At 42.8% G+C, this 16542-nt stretch overlaps 2 protein-coding genes across 2 annotated transcripts; one reads left to right on the top strand and one right to left on the bottom strand.

Moving 5' to 3' along the window:
* Positions 1-677: 677 nt before the first annotated feature.
* Positions 678-5127, bottom strand: ap5m1 (adaptor related protein complex 5 subunit mu 1). Its single transcript, XM_046412711.1, has 8 exons — positions 4863-5127; positions 4055-4715; positions 3728-3955; positions 3506-3645; positions 3048-3133; positions 2829-2941; positions 2557-2653; positions 678-2476 (listed from the first exon to the last, which is right to left on the bottom strand). The coding sequence occupies exons 1-8, from the start codon at positions 4928-4930 to the stop codon at positions 2394-2396; spliced, it is 1476 nt and encodes a 491-aa protein (XP_046268667.1). The 5' UTR covers positions 4931-5127; the 3' UTR covers positions 678-2393.
* A 19-nt stretch (positions 5128-5146) lies between these two features.
* Positions 5147-15074, top strand: exoc5 (exocyst complex component 5). The gene is made up of 18 exons (XM_046412710.1): positions 5147-5357; positions 5738-5832; positions 7291-7438; positions 7549-7743; positions 9171-9235; positions 9489-9517; positions 9636-9745; positions 9952-9996; positions 10094-10234; positions 10322-10404; positions 10499-10708; positions 10807-10954; positions 11054-11162; positions 12215-12335; positions 12477-12563; positions 12685-12793; positions 12967-13182; positions 13817-15074. Exons 1-18 carry the CDS (start codon positions 5331-5333, stop codon positions 14003-14005), a joined length of 2127 nt encoding a protein of 708 aa, XP_046268666.1. The 5' UTR covers positions 5147-5330; the 3' UTR covers positions 14006-15074.
* Positions 15075-16542: the final 1468 nt, after the last annotated feature.

Below are 16542 nucleotides of genomic sequence, written 5' to 3'. Positions count from 1 at the left end.
ATCCAAAAGTACATTTCATATTTAGTTCACAGAGTTAGGATTCAAATCAGACAGTTTTGAAGCACCTGGTCTATTACTGGGTACAAAAGAATCCTCCAGTATTCTAAGATATCTCCTTATTTGCAAAGATCTATGGCTCTTGACGAATAATTAGAATGAAAACAGGAAACTGCTAATTGCACCATCATTATTCAAGTGTTCTCCCTCAGGCCAGCTCTTAGTGCATTCAGAGAAGCTGAGAGGAACTGGACTCCTACCAAACACCTGAGGCCACGCAGTGATTGATTAAAAAAAAAAAAAGCCTGGTCCTCGGGCATGGCGAGTTAGAAGGAACATTGCTGGGATCACATCTCACAGCAGGAGGCAGGACAGGAATTAACTCAGCAAGATTATCTGGCTGTGGCTGAGCGGAACTTTTTCAATAGAAGAAATGAGCTCTAAACCGTGTTAAAGAACTCAAAACAGTCTAACATGAACTTTATTGTGCTCTACCACTGGGTGTCATTATTGGGCTGATGGACACAAGGAAGTACACACCGGTAACACAGCTAAGTGAATGACAATTCAGTGTTTATAATAGTGTAGTAAATGTTTTGGCATGAAAGACCATTATGGGCACTTAAGACTATACAACTTTGTGATATTTTAACATGACTTAAGACAATCCACACCGCTGCTTTACTTTCAAGAGTTTATTTTGGCCCATGTGAGTTTTATTTCTGCTTCTTATATAATGGTGTTAATCCTTTTTCCTGTATGTGTGCATAAAACAGCAAACAATGACGAAATAAACGATAAATGAATCTGAAAAACACTGTAGAATTACATACAAAAGGTAGGAGCTGAAGGCAATGGAGCAGAGCAACACATTAAAATGAGTCCATCTACTTTGCAAGCTATTCAATCAACAAAGCAAAGCCTGCCAGTGAGAGGTCACTGACTGCAGACTTCAGGAGCCAGACTGACCACATATTGCGATACTGAGGAGATTTAGAGTGGCCCAAAAAAAAAAAAAACTTCTCTTTTTCCAGTTCGCTAGCCACACACACTGGGCCTTAAAGCCAAATCATCGTGGAGGGGGAGAGCCGAGAGGTCTCGGTGTCTGCCACTCCGCACTGCTACATAAAAAGAAGGTGAAGGATGCCGTGTGAGCAATTGGTTCCAATTGACAGAGGATTGGTCATGGTCAGCCTTCTGAGTGGAAATCCACGTGAGAATGTAGCATTTGGACCAGCAAGGGGCACAAGAGGCCAACAGCAGACAATGAGGGCACTCAGAGGAGTCTGGCTACTGAGGAATAGTGGGTTACAATCTCCTCTACTTTAACCCTTCATCGGCTCGTTACTCAGTCAACTTAGTGCACTCAGGTGGAGCATTCACATCGGGAACAGTGCTAGTATGAAACTCTTCAAATTTCAGGTAACAGTAAACAGTGAGAAACAGGGAGGTAAATGCCCCTCTTTAAATAGTTTCTTTGTATGTAAATACTGATTATAAAACGAAGGTGTACCCTGATTTTTTTTATTACAACCATAAAGATCAAAGTCATGTACTTAAAGTTCTTCATTAATTGAATTAAAGCACCTATGCAACTTCAAGAGCAACCCAAGCACGTCCATCCTTGTGACCTTTTCAGCAATTAGGCAGGTCCTGCTCACTGAATGGGACTGGCCGCTTTAAAGTCTCAAAGGCCAGAGGGTCAGTGCTCAATCACAGTCTGACTGGAGAGACTGTGTGTTTGAACTAGCCACTAGTTGACAGGGCGGGGACAGGGTCAAAAGGGGGTGGGGGGAGTGACTGGTGGAAGGGGGCAAGGACTCCTGCCAGCTCTAAAAGAGGAGCCTTTTGTAGCCGAGACACTGGCCAGAGCAGCCTAGCCTTTCACAGCCCAGCCGCCCCTCTCCTCCAGGCCCACAACAGCTGATGACAAGGCCCCAGCTGCTAATTATCCGGCTGATGGAGAGTCACTGAAGTGGGACTGTCAGAGCAACGGGTGGCCCTTGTGTCTGCAATGGGATAAATCTGAGGGTGGGTGAAGGCTGGGGGATTAAAGAAGTTGGACTACAGGGCAGGTACATTTTTAAAAGAACGCTTCCATGAACAAAATCAATACCTTTGCCAGGCAAAGTTTGCTCATTGTGAACTATGCTGAGTGGAAGCGAAATTATGCCGTCTTTTACCTGTTAATATAAAAGATAATGTAAAATCTACAAATTATTTACACTGCTATGAACATTTTATATCATTTGTGAACTCTCCAGTAACAACAGACAGTAACAAATACATTTTATGGGGTCACATATCCAGTCTGGATCACAGTATATATTTGACAGTGTTTTCAGTCCTGCTCCAGTATAGTGAACTATGCAGCTTTTCCCACCAGCATATCCCTGCTACAGAATCATCTGCCCAGAGGATACTGGAGCAGGTCCTGTTGAATTCCATATGAAGTACTCTTTGGATAGAAGTTCTCGAGCTGGAAATAAGACAGACGGTCCATGTTGTAGTTTTAGAAAATGTGCATACGACAAACACTTTGTTGTTTGGTGAACTTACATGTTACAATCCGTGGTTTGGCTGAGGAATAAACCTGCACCGAATGCTGGTCCACACAGCACCCAGAGAGCGTCATGTCAGGCACGCTGAAATACAACTGTAAAGATGATGATGAACATGTTAAACACTGCACAACTAACAATCACGTTAACAGATCCCCACGTTTGACCTTGTCTCATGAGAAATTAGCTGTAACGTGATGTGGCTGTAAATGAACATCATGAATCATAAATCTGATCACGTCCCAAAATTAATCACACGTCTTATCTTACTTTGATATAGGCAGTAAGTCCGGTGCAGAGGGGGTCAGCAGGTCCTGGCGTCGGCCCAGAAAAGCTGATCTTGCCTTCCATTGTGACCTCACGAGATTTAGGGAACTTTTGGCCTAAATGTCAGTGAGGAGAAATTACTCATTATTTTCTTTTTCTAATATACAGCTGCATCAGTTGTGATTTTGCTTTTACATTGATGCTCAGGAATGCAACGCATACCCAGGGCCCAGACCAGCAGGTTCTTCTCCTTTGAGACATCCAGTTGTCCAGAGCTCACTTTCATTTCCACAACACCCATCTGATCCCTGCACAAAGCGCAGGGCACACAGGCAAATGTTAGTGCAAATAGTTATAATTTATGCCACTACTGCACATAACATGGTTGAGTTTGAAACCTGTAGATTTGGCTGGTGCACCAGTAGTTAATAAAACATTTTTTTAATTGAACTACAAGAAAATTATATTTGTTTATTACCCAAATTCTCTTCACAAGTAGGCTGATTTCTTAATGTTGTAAACACTAAATCTGTTAGAATCACTCTTTGATTGGATATCAAGATGACAATTTACCTTCAAAGACTGCAAGGGCTGCGAGGCAATACACCTCTTTGCTCCACAGGAAACAAACTCGGACATGTGCTAAGATCCAAAAGATTTCATCTTCTTGAGTTGCTTACCTGTTAAAGAATGGCAGGTGTGCTTCACAGTACTCAAAGCTGTTTTTCACACTCTCATGAAGTTTAAGGGTTACTGACACATGCAGGTGGTTCTCTTCTTCCTTCAGTTGATATGAACCAAGGATAGGAGGAACAGGAACCTAATGAAAAATTGCAGGAATCACTTGAGACATTGGCACTAATGTGTGGGATTAGTAGTATGTTAGTATGTATGTTTTATACCTGAGATGTATAGCTGCATAGTCTGAAAGGCTCCAGAGGAGGAGAGAAGGGGAACTTATAAGGCCCAGAGAAAGTTGAGCCATCATAGTTATCCACACTGCTGGCAGTCAGGATACTAGAGTCCAGTGAGGTGACACATGGATGGACCAAGATGTCCTGGAGTGGAGAACCATTTGGAGGCAGAGTGAGGGTCACGGTCACATTTGGAAGCACCCCTTCCACTTCACACTGTTGACAGAAGGACAAAGAAGTAGAAAATAAGCAAAATACTGTTAACAGGAAAAAAAAGTCAAATATCACTTAATTTTCTTTACATTGTGCACTTACTTTGCATGTCACATTGCCAAAAACATCCCACAGGTCCTGTCTGCTACGGTTACCATACTGCATAGAGCGTACTGTTTCTATCAGTGCCACATTGACCACAGCTCGACCGCGGTGGAGCCCTGTCTTCCAGGCTGGCTGCCTCTGGTTCCCAGTGGGGATGGTAACTGTGGGTGTAGCAGGTGGTCCCAGTGGCGGCACATCCAGGGGCGTGCCAAGTGGACAAACCTGCAGGAGCACAGAGGGCAGCATTGCCAGGCGCGAGGCCAGACCCTCGGTATCAGGTTTACCCCCTGGGCTGAGGAGGAAAGTCTGAAGACCTCCCAGGAGCGTGAGGCTCTGGGAGACAGACAGCAGGCTGACAAGGGGTGGCCGTGGCTCAGCGGGGGCATCCACTAAAGGAAGGCAAACTAGGATAAGAGGCCCTGATGAGATGGCCAACACTGGCCACAGAATTCCCTTTCCAGGACCATCCACGCGCAGCTCCAGGGCCGGTGATCGCTGACAATGAAGGCAATCATCTCTGAGAGCCACATAGGACTTGTCCAGTTCTGAAAGCCCAAGCTCAATGAGCAGGAGCTGCAGCACAGTGTTGTCTTCTGGGACAGCTACATATGAGGAACCTGCCAGTCTCTTTGCACGGTGCTCCACAGTGGCAAACCTCCTGTGGGGGAGACCCAAGACATTACAAAACACTACATTCAGAAAGAAGTATGTCAACAGAGATCATTCAAGCGCTGCTTGGGTCCCCTACACTATTGTATATAGGTAGCGGGATATGAGAGGCATTATAACTAGATACGATACATACCTTGAAAAGCGTATTGATACATTTTCTCCCTTGTCGTGAGAAATGATCCACAAAGCACGCACACTCATTTGTCCGTCTGCACTGATGTTCTCAATTTACAGACTATTCTCTGACTCCAACATTAATATATCAATATGCGATATGAATATGTAAATAAACATATATAGTGCAAGTTGTAAAATTCAGATATTCCTCACTATGAGTTTGTCTAACCCAGCGACTCGCTTCCTTCTGTTGTTTCACGTGACAACCGCCACCAATCAGCCGACACACGCGCTTGCGCACTTGCAAGCAGCTATCCCCACCCTTCTCCACCCATACAGGAAGCTGGATTGCTAACCAGCTAGCTGTCAACAAAGGGCAAAACTGTACAAAATCAGCAAATCCATGTGGAAGTCGGCGGTACTGCCGACTCTGAGCTCCTTCCTCTAAATTACACTTTACTTCGCCACCAGCTGAATCTTGAACATGGCGACAACTGCTCAGCTCTTCGAGGTAAAATGACTGCTGCACCGAAGAGCTGTGTTAGCTGTGAGGCTAGCTAGGTTGCTAACTATCATTAACGGTAGCTTAATGGTACTGTTCATGCTACGTGTGTAATGGAGAATAATTAGTGACTCAGAAATCGGGAGAAATGTCTGTTTTTGTAGTAAGCTAAAGATAATTGGTGATTAATACAGTTTATCCGAGTTATTTGTGCAATCGTTAATGATATTGACTGTCAGAGTGCAGTAAAAGTCAACACAAAGGCAGTAATATGTTATAGCAGGGTATAATGTCATTAGATGTAATGTAAAATCTGTTCTTGTAGCGTTTCGGGTCGGTGTTTTGCTGATGTTTTTATATGAGGTACACTCATAACTTATCCCTCTCAGGAGCCCTTTGATGCAGATGAGTACATTGAAAGGTTGGCATGGAGGACACCTGGAGGTGGCTCCAAAGGAGGAGCTGAGGCATTTGACCCCAAAAGGTACTACAGGCAATTGTCATTTAGATTTACTACAAATATCTTCCTTCCCTGAACACAAGTCTGTAACTCAGAAGAATACTCCAGGTTGATTTTGTTGACAATACCTTGAAACTATTTTTCCACATTCATGAATTATATCCCACGTTATGCTATAAAATGAATTGTCTGACTTGTATTGTCTTGCATCTACATTTAGCTTGATTGCTAATATGATAATGACAAGTTCTTTCGTCAAAAAATCTTGCTTTTGTTTTATATTGAGATTTACTGAATGGCTTTATAAATGGGCAATACAACTCTTCCGCTCCTGTCTGCTGGCAGTGTAATGCAGTTGATCTTCTCTGTGACTAAGCACTTGTCTGGTATGACTGGCCTATTCCACAATTTAATTTATGCCCAATGCTGATTTGAGCAGAAGTTGAACACATGCAGATGTTTACATTAAAATATTAGTCTTCTTAATCTACGATATCTATTATATTTATACTATATCTGTTGGCATTTTATTGTGCCCTTTCGCACAGCCTCCCAAAAGCCTTTCGTTTTCTTTTACTACAACCACTGTCTTTATTCACTGACGACTTTCAAAAAGATTAAGAGCAAACATTTGATTTTAACATAATACTTGAAAATAATTAGATGTGTTTTAAGCTGAAAGTTTTTTTTAATATAAACCAAGATGTATTTATTTCCAACTGTCAGTATCAGCTTGCTACAAATTAGAGTGAAACTGAGTTAGTCCTCCTGGACTTGCTAAAGCTCATCGTGGTTTCTTTGATGCTAATTTGGTATTTTTGATGGGTGGCTGGAGAAAAACATCAAATATCTATGCCCAAGATTTTTTCGAGGTATTTTCGCTGCTTGTTGTTATGTTTCCACTCGAAGACCAAGTTATTTCTCGTAAGCAAAAATGCCATAACAGTTTAACTATACTGTGGATCCGTGCTGCCTTATCTACTTCCTCCACAAAACTGTTGCCACCACCTCCTCGGAAGCTCTTAGTGAGGAGTCAGAGACAACATATCTGTGGAGGCCACCATACTGTGAGTCACCAGCCAGGGAATGAGTGTCTGTTGGGAAGGGATGGGAGATGTCTTTAAGCTGTAGCCAGCGCTGAGGGAATTAGTCAAGAGATTATACACTCATCATTTTGGGATGTTTCCTACTCTGTGAAATGTGGTGCTGACTTAGAACATTTGCTCTGCAGTCCTGATGGCACTTAAAATGCAGCTGACGAAGTTGCTAGTTTTTAGAGCTTCTTAAGTCTGGGGACCCGGGATTTAATCATTCAGCACACTGCTGTAACTAACTATAACTATAACTGTTAGGTCAGTGGGACAGATTTAACCTGGTGGTACCCAATTACTCTTCCAGAATGAGAGGATTTTTTTTCTACTTTTGCTCATTGTTAGTTGATGATCTGCTGCATGCTGATTTACTTTCTTTCTTCTGTGGCAGGTTGTTGGAAGAATTTGAGAACCACATAGAGGAGCTGAAGCAGTTGGATGAGAAGATCCAGCGGCGGGTGGAGAAGCTTGAGCATCAGTGTCATCGTGAGGCCAAGGAATTTGCCCACAAAGTGCAAGAATTGCAGAGAAGCAACCAGGTGTGTTCATTGGTTGATAGCCATTGAAACCCACCTGAATGTTTTTATTTATCACATTGCAGAATGACCTTGTATTTTCTTTGCATCCCTTATGTTCTTTGTCAATTTAGGTGGCCTTTCAGCATTTCCAGGAGCTTGATGAGCACATCAGCTATGTGGCAACCAAAGTTTGTCACCTTGGCGACCAGTTGGAGGGAGTGAACACACCTCGTCAGAGGGCCGTGGAAGCTCAGCGCCTGATGACCTACTTCAACGAGTTCTTGGATGGAGACCTTCGCAGTGACGTGTTCAACAATCCAGACAAGGTGAGTATGCTGCATGTAGTTCTTCCATTCACTTTAGTGGAACTGTGTGTGTGTGTGTGTGAGAGAGAGCGACGGTTGACGAGGACCCCCCTCCGTGATACTGCTGGAGGTGAGAATGAACAGGATTATGAGGTAAACCATCCATATTAATTTGTCAAGTTTATCCCTTTAGTTGGATCCCTCGGCTAATTTGGATTAATAAACTGTCGTTTGCTGTCTGACAATAGTTGGCTGATTGACTAGCATGGATGTCAACATGCGCATGTCAACCCTAATTGCATTTACAGAAGGTTGTCTGGGAGCAAGAATTTGGTTGGTCCTCAGCTTTGTGTCACATTACAGCAGCGAAGAGCTTGTGGCATTATGGTACATGTAAGGGCGGTGATAACATGTGTGGGAAGATGAGATGCCCACTTTAACTTCATTCCTGCCTACACAGACGACACGTTGATGTTAGATGAGTGACCCTTTAAAGTTTGATTTTGCAGTTTTGAAGGCAACAGTAGAGAGATTGGGATACTTTAAAATAATTCCTGTTAGTAGCAGCATCATTAGTGAATGCAGAGCAGAATGCAGAGTCTGTGGGTCAATCCCAAAGACGAGAGCTGAAGATGGAGCTAGTTTTCCGGAGAGGCATGCAGAAATATCTGGCCAGATTCCTTTTCCTGAGCATACCTCCAGACGAAGGGGAAAGAGGAAAGCTGCAAGTGAATAGCTGAAGGGGGATGGCTTTGCTAATCCTTCTGAAAGGGAGGGCTGGGCCGCCAGCGTGGAGACAAGTGCTGCTAAACCCTGACTGCAGGGAGACGGCTACATTACTTACATGGGATTTAGCTAATCTTAGCTGGGGGACAGATACTTAGAAAACCTTCGCCGAGCAGAAAGGCTGGATCCTCCTCACGGGAGCAGAGTAATGATGTTAGCTGAGGCAGGCATCTGCGGGAACAGAGGAGTTGCGGACGGCGGGCCTTTCGTAGGTCTGGGGCTTTTTCAGCCAGTGTGTATGTCGGGGGTGGGGGGAGGTGGAGGGGGAGTGGGGGTTCTCGACAGGGTCCCCTTTTTTAAGACAGATATCCCTGGCCGGACAGATTATTGAAGGCGATTTAGTATCCTGTGGGATTACAGCCCATTCAGAAAAGGCATGCCAATAAAGAGTTGGATGTGCTGCTAAGTCAGGACTGCTGCTGTTGCTGATGTCGATGCCCAGGTGAGCACAGCCTGCCTGTTATCAGCTCCCTGTTCAACATGGGAAGGTGGAAGAGGGCTGTTCTCAAATGATGATCCCCCAACTGGAGACACTGCCGGTGGCCCTGCCAGCTTTCTGTCTGGATGTCCACTTCTCATGGACCTGTTGTGCTCTCTTTCTTTTTTTTGCCTCACCTGACTCACACTCAGTCTTTTTCTCTCCCTCTCTCTCTCTTCTTCAGATTAAGGAGGCTGCTGATATCATTCAGAAGCTGCATCTCATAGCCCAGGAGCTGCCTTTCGACAGGTGAGTAAGGAATCCTAGAGGGCAGCTGTAGACAAGAGGAAGGTGGTGTATTAGTGATGCAGTAGACCATTTCTCACCGTTTAAGCCCAACGCAGTACATATCAACTATTAAAACATTTTAATTCAGTATCAAATGTCTCCAGAGATTAAACACACAACACACTTTTTAGAATTTGATAGATAGATACTTATAAAGTGGGATACAATTTAGAATTCTCTTTTTGAAGATAAACTTGATCTTTTCTTGTGACAGATTTGCAGATGTCAAGGCAAAAATTGCAAGTAAGTTTGAGGAAAAACTCATCATCTATTACAGTCTCCATTACAAATAAAATGGAAGCTAGCTTCAAGTGATGATATTATTTTATGTGTCTTTGGGTTTGTTTGTGTTCCTGCCCAGGTAAGTACCATGACCTGGAGCGGCAGTTAATCCAGGAGTTCACTGCTGCCCAGCGCAGGGGTGAGATTGGACGTATGCGGGAGGTGGCAGCAGTTCTATTACATTTCAAGGTGACCTAGAAGAATAATATTTGATGTCTACATTTGATTTGCAGTCCATATTTAATCTAACTATTTGTCTTGTCTTATACATTACACCCTGTTCCAAAATGCAAGTTCAGTGGCAGTGAAGTTTTCTTATATGTTCAAATGTTGCTTTGAATCTGCACCTCGGTGATGTAATCTTGCAGAAAAGTAACTTCTTCTTTATCTTCAAGGGCTACGCACACTGTGTGGATGTCTACATCAAGCAGTGTCAGGAAGTAAGTGTAAAAAGTTTCTCTTATACATAATATTTCTCTCTCTTGTTGGCCAGTAATATTTACAGACTCTTGGTTAACCCTTGGTTTGTCTCCTTAGGGGGCCTACATGAGGAATGATGTATTCGAGGACACTGCTGTCCTCTGCCAGAGGGTCAACAAGCAGGTGGGCGAGGTCTTCAGCAGCCCAGAGACTGTTATGGCCAAACTCATCCAGAACATCTTTGAAAACAAATTACAGGTATTTATGTTATTTTTCATTTTGTTTATATTTTTTTTCAGTCATGAATTATTTGCAATGTTATATTTGACGCCTTTGTGTCTGCAGGCCCACGTTAGGGAAAAACTGGATGAGACTCGACACTCTGATGTAGAACAATACCTCAAGAACCTCTACGACCTTTACACCAGGTATTTAAGTTGTGTGCATAGTTTTTGAGTCATCTCCTGTCTACTTAGCAACTTTTATTTCTACATGTCTTTTTGTTTTTTGTTTTTTTAATAGGACCACAGCATTGGCCACCAAGCTGACAGAGTTCAACCTGGGCTCAGACAAGCACACTTTCCTCTCAAAGCTGATAAAGAGCATCTTTTCCTCATACCTGGAAAGCTACATTGACATGGAGAGGGAATACCTCCGCACTCGAGGTGCCACGATTCTGCAGCGCTACTATGACTCCAAGAATCACCAGAAACGCCCAATTGGCACTGGCAGGTCAGATGTTAGAGCTCTCATTTTTTCACACATCAGGACGAGTCAGGATTAGATATTTGAATATGTCATATAAAACGAGCAGCTGTGTGTTTCTACAGTATCCAAGAACTGAAGGAACGGATCAGACAGCGTACCAACCTGTCCCTTGGTCCTGTCATTGACACCCACGGGGAGACCTTCCTGTCCCCAGAGCTAGTTGTCAACCTGCTGCAGGAGACACGTCATGCCTTTGAAAGATGCCACAAGGTGAGGCTAATCAAAACAAGTTTTGAGAAAAGTAATTTTAGAGAGAAAGTCTTGCTGGATTTAAGTGTCTTTCCTTTCTTTCTGATTGGTATGACACAGCTTTCAGACCCTTCAGACCTGCCCAAGAACGCCTTCTCCATCTTCTTGTTACTGGTTGACCATCTTTGTGTGGAACATATCGACTATGCCCTAGAAATTGGCCTCTCAGGTACATCTATTTCAGCTCATTATAACCGTAATGTCGTCAAACTCATTGACACTGGGTAAAAACTGGTGCATTTCTGAATTAGGGACTTGGTTCTTCCAGGTATACATAGCACAAGTACCCAAAGAGACAATCCAGTATCATCAAGACTAAAACTACTAAAGTAGTTCTTGTCAACTCATGAGGGAAAATTTTCAGCCAACATCCAACAAATTGGTGGATTTAACAGTCGTCTTCATGCAAGTTTGTTCATGCTCAAGTCACAGCAAAAGTTATTCTGTTTTACATAACTGGGAAGCAACATACTGGGTCAGTGATAAACATACACAAATTTTGCCTGTCCTATGATTGTCAAAAACAGGTTGCTCACAAGAGCAAATAGGAGAGTTTGGATTAAATGGTTTGCTGTGTAGATTCTGCAGTGGCTTTTTTATTTGTTGGCCACATCAGTTGTGATGTAGTCACCATGACTACCTGAAGGCAAATATCAGGCTTGACATTGCCACATTTGTTTTACTTTATACAGATAAATACAATACGATAATTCAGGTAAAGTTACGTGTGCCTGCTGCCTTTTGCTTTGTCAGGAAGTCACTGATACTTGTTGCTATGGATACCACACAGTTATATAACCAAGACATTTTATTGCAGTTAACAAAAAATAGAGAAAGTGATTCAAGGTACCTTGATACAAAGCAGGTTGTGCCTCTGTGGCATTTCTTCACATTCTACTCTGTGTGGCTGAATAAAGGAGGTAGCTTATCATTTACAAGCAGCCACAGTGGAACTAAACATGTTTCATTTCCCAGTTCTTACAAGGTTTAGTCTCCTTAAAAAATGCAACGCTGATGTCTCCATAGTTTGATTAATTTCTCCCCACTGTCTGATGCTGAAACAGAACATTGAAGTGAATTTTTTTTTTTTTTTGTTTACATACTATATTACTGAGAGAGGTAACAGTTGTTTTCAAGCTTGCGTGGATCATATTGATTTACCCTTTTTACCTACCCTTTGGATTATTGTCTGGACTTATTCTCTCTGTCTTTGATCTACAGCAATTCCCTCATCAGATGCCAAGAATGCCAACCTGTACTTCCTGGATGTGGTTCAACAAGCAAACTCTATCTTCCACTTGTTTGACAAGCAGTTTAATGACCAACTAATGCCTCTAATAAGGTCAGTTATATTCTACGATATTCAGATATTTTATTACTACTGTGTCTCATCAATAATAATAATTTGATAGGAATTTGTATCAAGAATTTTTAGATGAACGGGTGATCTCTGATTTTTACTTTTTAAAATCTCTGTCTTCAGCTCATCTCCAAAGTTGGCAGAGTGCCTGCACAAGAAGAAGGAGGTGATTGAGCAGATGGAAGTGAAACTGGACACAGGAATCGACAGGTCAGTGTGTTTATACAGTGGCACTAAATCATCCTACATGTTATGTGCAAAGAAAAGAAAAAAAAAACAGAAAAAAACAATGAATGGTCTCTCCAGTGTATTTCTTTCCTGCTACACACAGAACTTTAAACTGCATGGTGGGACAAATGAAGCACATCTTGGCAACAGAGCAGAGGAAGACTGATTTCAGGCCTGAGGATGAAAACAATGTCATGATCCAGTACACTACAGTAAGAGATACAAGGCCTCAGCTTCCACCACTGGGCTCACATGCAGAACAAAACAAACTGGCAAATGCAACTTGCAAATATCTTGTAGCTCACAGAATAAACATTGGAATTTGTTTGCCTTGTTTTTGTCAGCATATTTTCCATGTGTCCCTGTGTGTATCCCTTCCCGGCAGGCCTGTTCGAAGGTATGCGCCTACGTCAGTCGGCAGGTGCAGCACGTGCGGAAGTCCATGGATGGGAAAAATGTGGACACAGTGCTGACGGAGTTGGGCGTTCGTTTCCACCGGCTCATCCATGAGCACCTACAGCAGTACAGTTACAGCTCAATGGGAGGCATGCTGGCCATCTGCGACGTGGCTGAATACCGACGGTGCGCCAAGGACTTCAGGGTGAGCGAAGGGGGCATAGGTCCAGGATACACTGGTCACAGGGCAAAACATGGCTCTTCTGACAAAGATTCTGCCTGTGTTTGTTATGAAGTTGGTTAGGTTAGTTCACCCAAATGCTCTAATCTTTGAGAAGTTTTACTAAGGATTATTTTCTCCATTCATTAGTCTATAAAATGTCATTGCAAGTTCCCAGAGTTTAAAGTGTCCACTTGTGCTGTTTGGGAAAATAGATGCCAAAGAACAAAAGGTAATACTTCACTTCCAATGCTTAACATTATTATTTGATAAATAACTTTTAATGAATTGTCCAATGCTCCTGGACATGACTGTTAGATACAACTTTGATTCCTTCCTTGAATCGAGGGTCTATGGACAGAGAATGTGGTGCATAATACAGATTGTAAAGCACACTGAGGCATTGTGATGTGTGATTTTAGGCTATATAAATGACTTCACTTGACAGGGTTTGTTTACAAATACAAACTCTGTCATTTCCTTATATTCTGCAGGTTGACTTTCAACACAGTACCGTGAAATATGCGATTTATCATTCAGAGCATTTGTCCTTACAGCCTTGAACGTCTGCAGGGAATAACTTGGCATCTTATAGTTTGCTTTCCTGTCTGCCCTCCAGGTCCCTCTGGTGCTGCAGCTCTTTGACACACTCCACGCCCTCTGTAACCTGCTGGTCGTTGCCCCTGACAACCTGAAGCAGGTCTGCTCAGGTGAGCAGCTCACCAGTCTGGACCGAAACCTCCTGCACGCCTTCGTCCAGCTCAGAGTGGACTACCGTTCAGCCAGACTGGGCCGACACTTCAGTTAATGACAGATTAAACACCTCGCTGCCCTCCGTCCAGTAACCCATGCTTTGATGAGATGATGCACCTTGGAGATACCCATCCCTGCTTCAGAGAATGCATCGGCCTGGCCCCGGCATTCAGACTATACTGGGATCGCTTTGTTAATCATTGAGACAAAGGCCTCTGCTCCTTGAATGTGGGAAATGTGCATTTTACCTTTTTTTGTCACAGTTTATTTCTCCAACTGAAGAAATTTAAATGTCTATTGACTTATGAATTCATTTGTTTTTAAATACTAATCCACCACCAATCCACATGGCTAACATTTCTCACATGTATAAGTAAATGGACAGCATTGATTTATGTAAAAATTTATGTAAAAAAAAAAAAGTTTTGTTTTTTTTTCTTTTCTTTTCTTTTTTTTTTTTTGATTGTGCCAAAAATATAAATTCTGCAGCTTCACTTGTACACAGGAATAGACCCTAAAGCTGCTGTAAAGGGAGACTGTCAGTCAGGCTGTAAAGTCAGACGTCAGGCCTGCAGTAGCACTGTGTATTGGGAGCAGCTACCCTTTGTAATGAACGGCTCCAACAAGCATGAGGTAGAGCTCAGCCTGGCTAAGAGAGACACATGACCACCTCTCTAACCTTTGGCCTCTGACCACAAAGTAGAGGTCAAGAGACCTTCAGAGACCAAAGTGTGATCTGAGCTATAACCAGGTCTAAGAACCTCTCTGGAGGTTTGGGTGGTCCCTTCTTAGGCTCAGATGACTGGTGTGATGGGTCAGTGAGTATGTGTCACTGTAATTGCACAGATCAACACTTGTTCATCCAGCAGTGCACACAGTCCAAAGACATTATTGGCTGGATCTGCAGTGTTTCTGGGTCCGGGGACATTGAAATGTTGACCCCTGCTGATTAGGGAAACAAACTGGAGGGGGCTCATTTGAGGTTCTCAGTCACTGTCTTCTGCACTAAATAAAAGAAGGCAGTTCATGTCGCCGATGCCTGAATCTGTCTCCTACGCAAAGCTGCTGTCAATGTACTGTTGTTCATCTTAATTAGTGACTCATTAAAAAGATGTTGCATTTTATTATTGTCACTGCTCTAAATATGGTTCTTAAATAGGGAGCCATGAATAGAAAGTTTGGCCAGTTCTCTCCATGAATGTCACTTTCAAAGTGAGATGAAACTGTCTTTCTTTCAGTAGAAGTCATCAAGTATTCATGGGAATTCTTGCCACCAGAGTAAAGTTCTTTCTTAGACTTCAGGAAGTGAGCAGAGCCAGAGGGGATTAGATATCTACGAGTTGATGAATTGTGTGCAGTAGTCATGGACTGGGGGAGAACTGGGGAGATAGAGACGCCTGAGAGCTTGGTTCCAGCTCCGGCTGGTTAGTGTTGTGTAGAAGGTACACACAGTGCTGTGCAAGTTCAAACAACATAATTAATTAGGCTAATATTAATATTATCAATGCCACATAAATTCAATTCTCTCAGCCCTAATCACAACTGGATAGCTTGTAAAAATTATTTTGTTAGGCCCTGATGCAAACAGTGGGTCTTTTCCAAACATTTGAAAACTATTTGTTTTTGCGGTGATTAATGTGCGCGGTGCAGGAAGGGGTTGGGGGAGCGGAGCCGGGCCAGGGATGATAACTGGTGTGGAGACGAAGGCAGAGGCGCAGCCTGGCCCCAGGGATCCCAGTGCAGGCACATGGAAGAGGGGGAGGGCTGTGTTTTTTTGGGGTGGCTGTTTGAGCAGGTGGAAGGGATTAGTAATACTGTCAACACTGGAGAGCTGGATAAGACTGTCCTCTCTTGGTCGTTGGTTTGAGCAGCTCTCACGTACACATTCAGAAACATGAAGAAGGCAACACATATAAACACAGGGGCGTCAGGACAGGAGAAGACAACCTGTGTGCGGTTGAATTAACCACAGACAAATTGTTCATGTTCCACCTTTGGTTCTTCTTCTTGTTGAGGCTTTTTTCCCTGCTGCAGGAGTTTTTTTTTCTCATGAGCATCATTCCATAAAGCATGTAACACTCAATAAGCACCTTTACCGTGTTTTCCTCCGGTCATTCAGATACCAGGAAACCTTTCTAAGCCCTGAATCAGCCCTGAGTTGCTACTGCCTGTGCAGTGACAGCTATCAATACACCTCCAGTATCGATCTGCAATTTGATGCCCCTTGCTTTGTGCAGTACCTTTTTAAGTACTACAACAGGAAAATGCTACTGTAGGATCACAGTCTGTTCAGTCAGCAATGTTAGGATGAGTGATGTATTTGTTTTGGAACAAGTGGATTATTGAAGTTAATAATGCAGATTTCAAGTGTGAGTTGAAGTATTATGATTTTTTTTTAAAGCTAAAGCTAAATCCAAATGTTTGTCTGCCATTTAGAGCGCAGATTATCTGATCTCTAGAATTAAATAGGACCTTCTCGTGTGCATATTCATGAATCTGGAAAACAAAAACAACAACAAAAAAAACCATCTGTATTCAAGTTAAATTCAAATTTCAACAGATTTTGTTTCAAATTTTCAAATTGTTTACAAA

This window comes from Scatophagus argus, chromosome 15 (genome assembly GCF_020382885.2).
Source record: "Scatophagus argus isolate fScaArg1 chromosome 15, fScaArg1.pri, whole genome shotgun sequence".
Classification (NCBI taxonomy): Eukaryota; Metazoa; Chordata; class Actinopteri; family Scatophagidae; genus Scatophagus; species Scatophagus argus.
The sequence above is the reverse complement of the archived record's forward strand: the minus strand, read 5'-3'. Positions and strand labels throughout refer to the sequence as shown.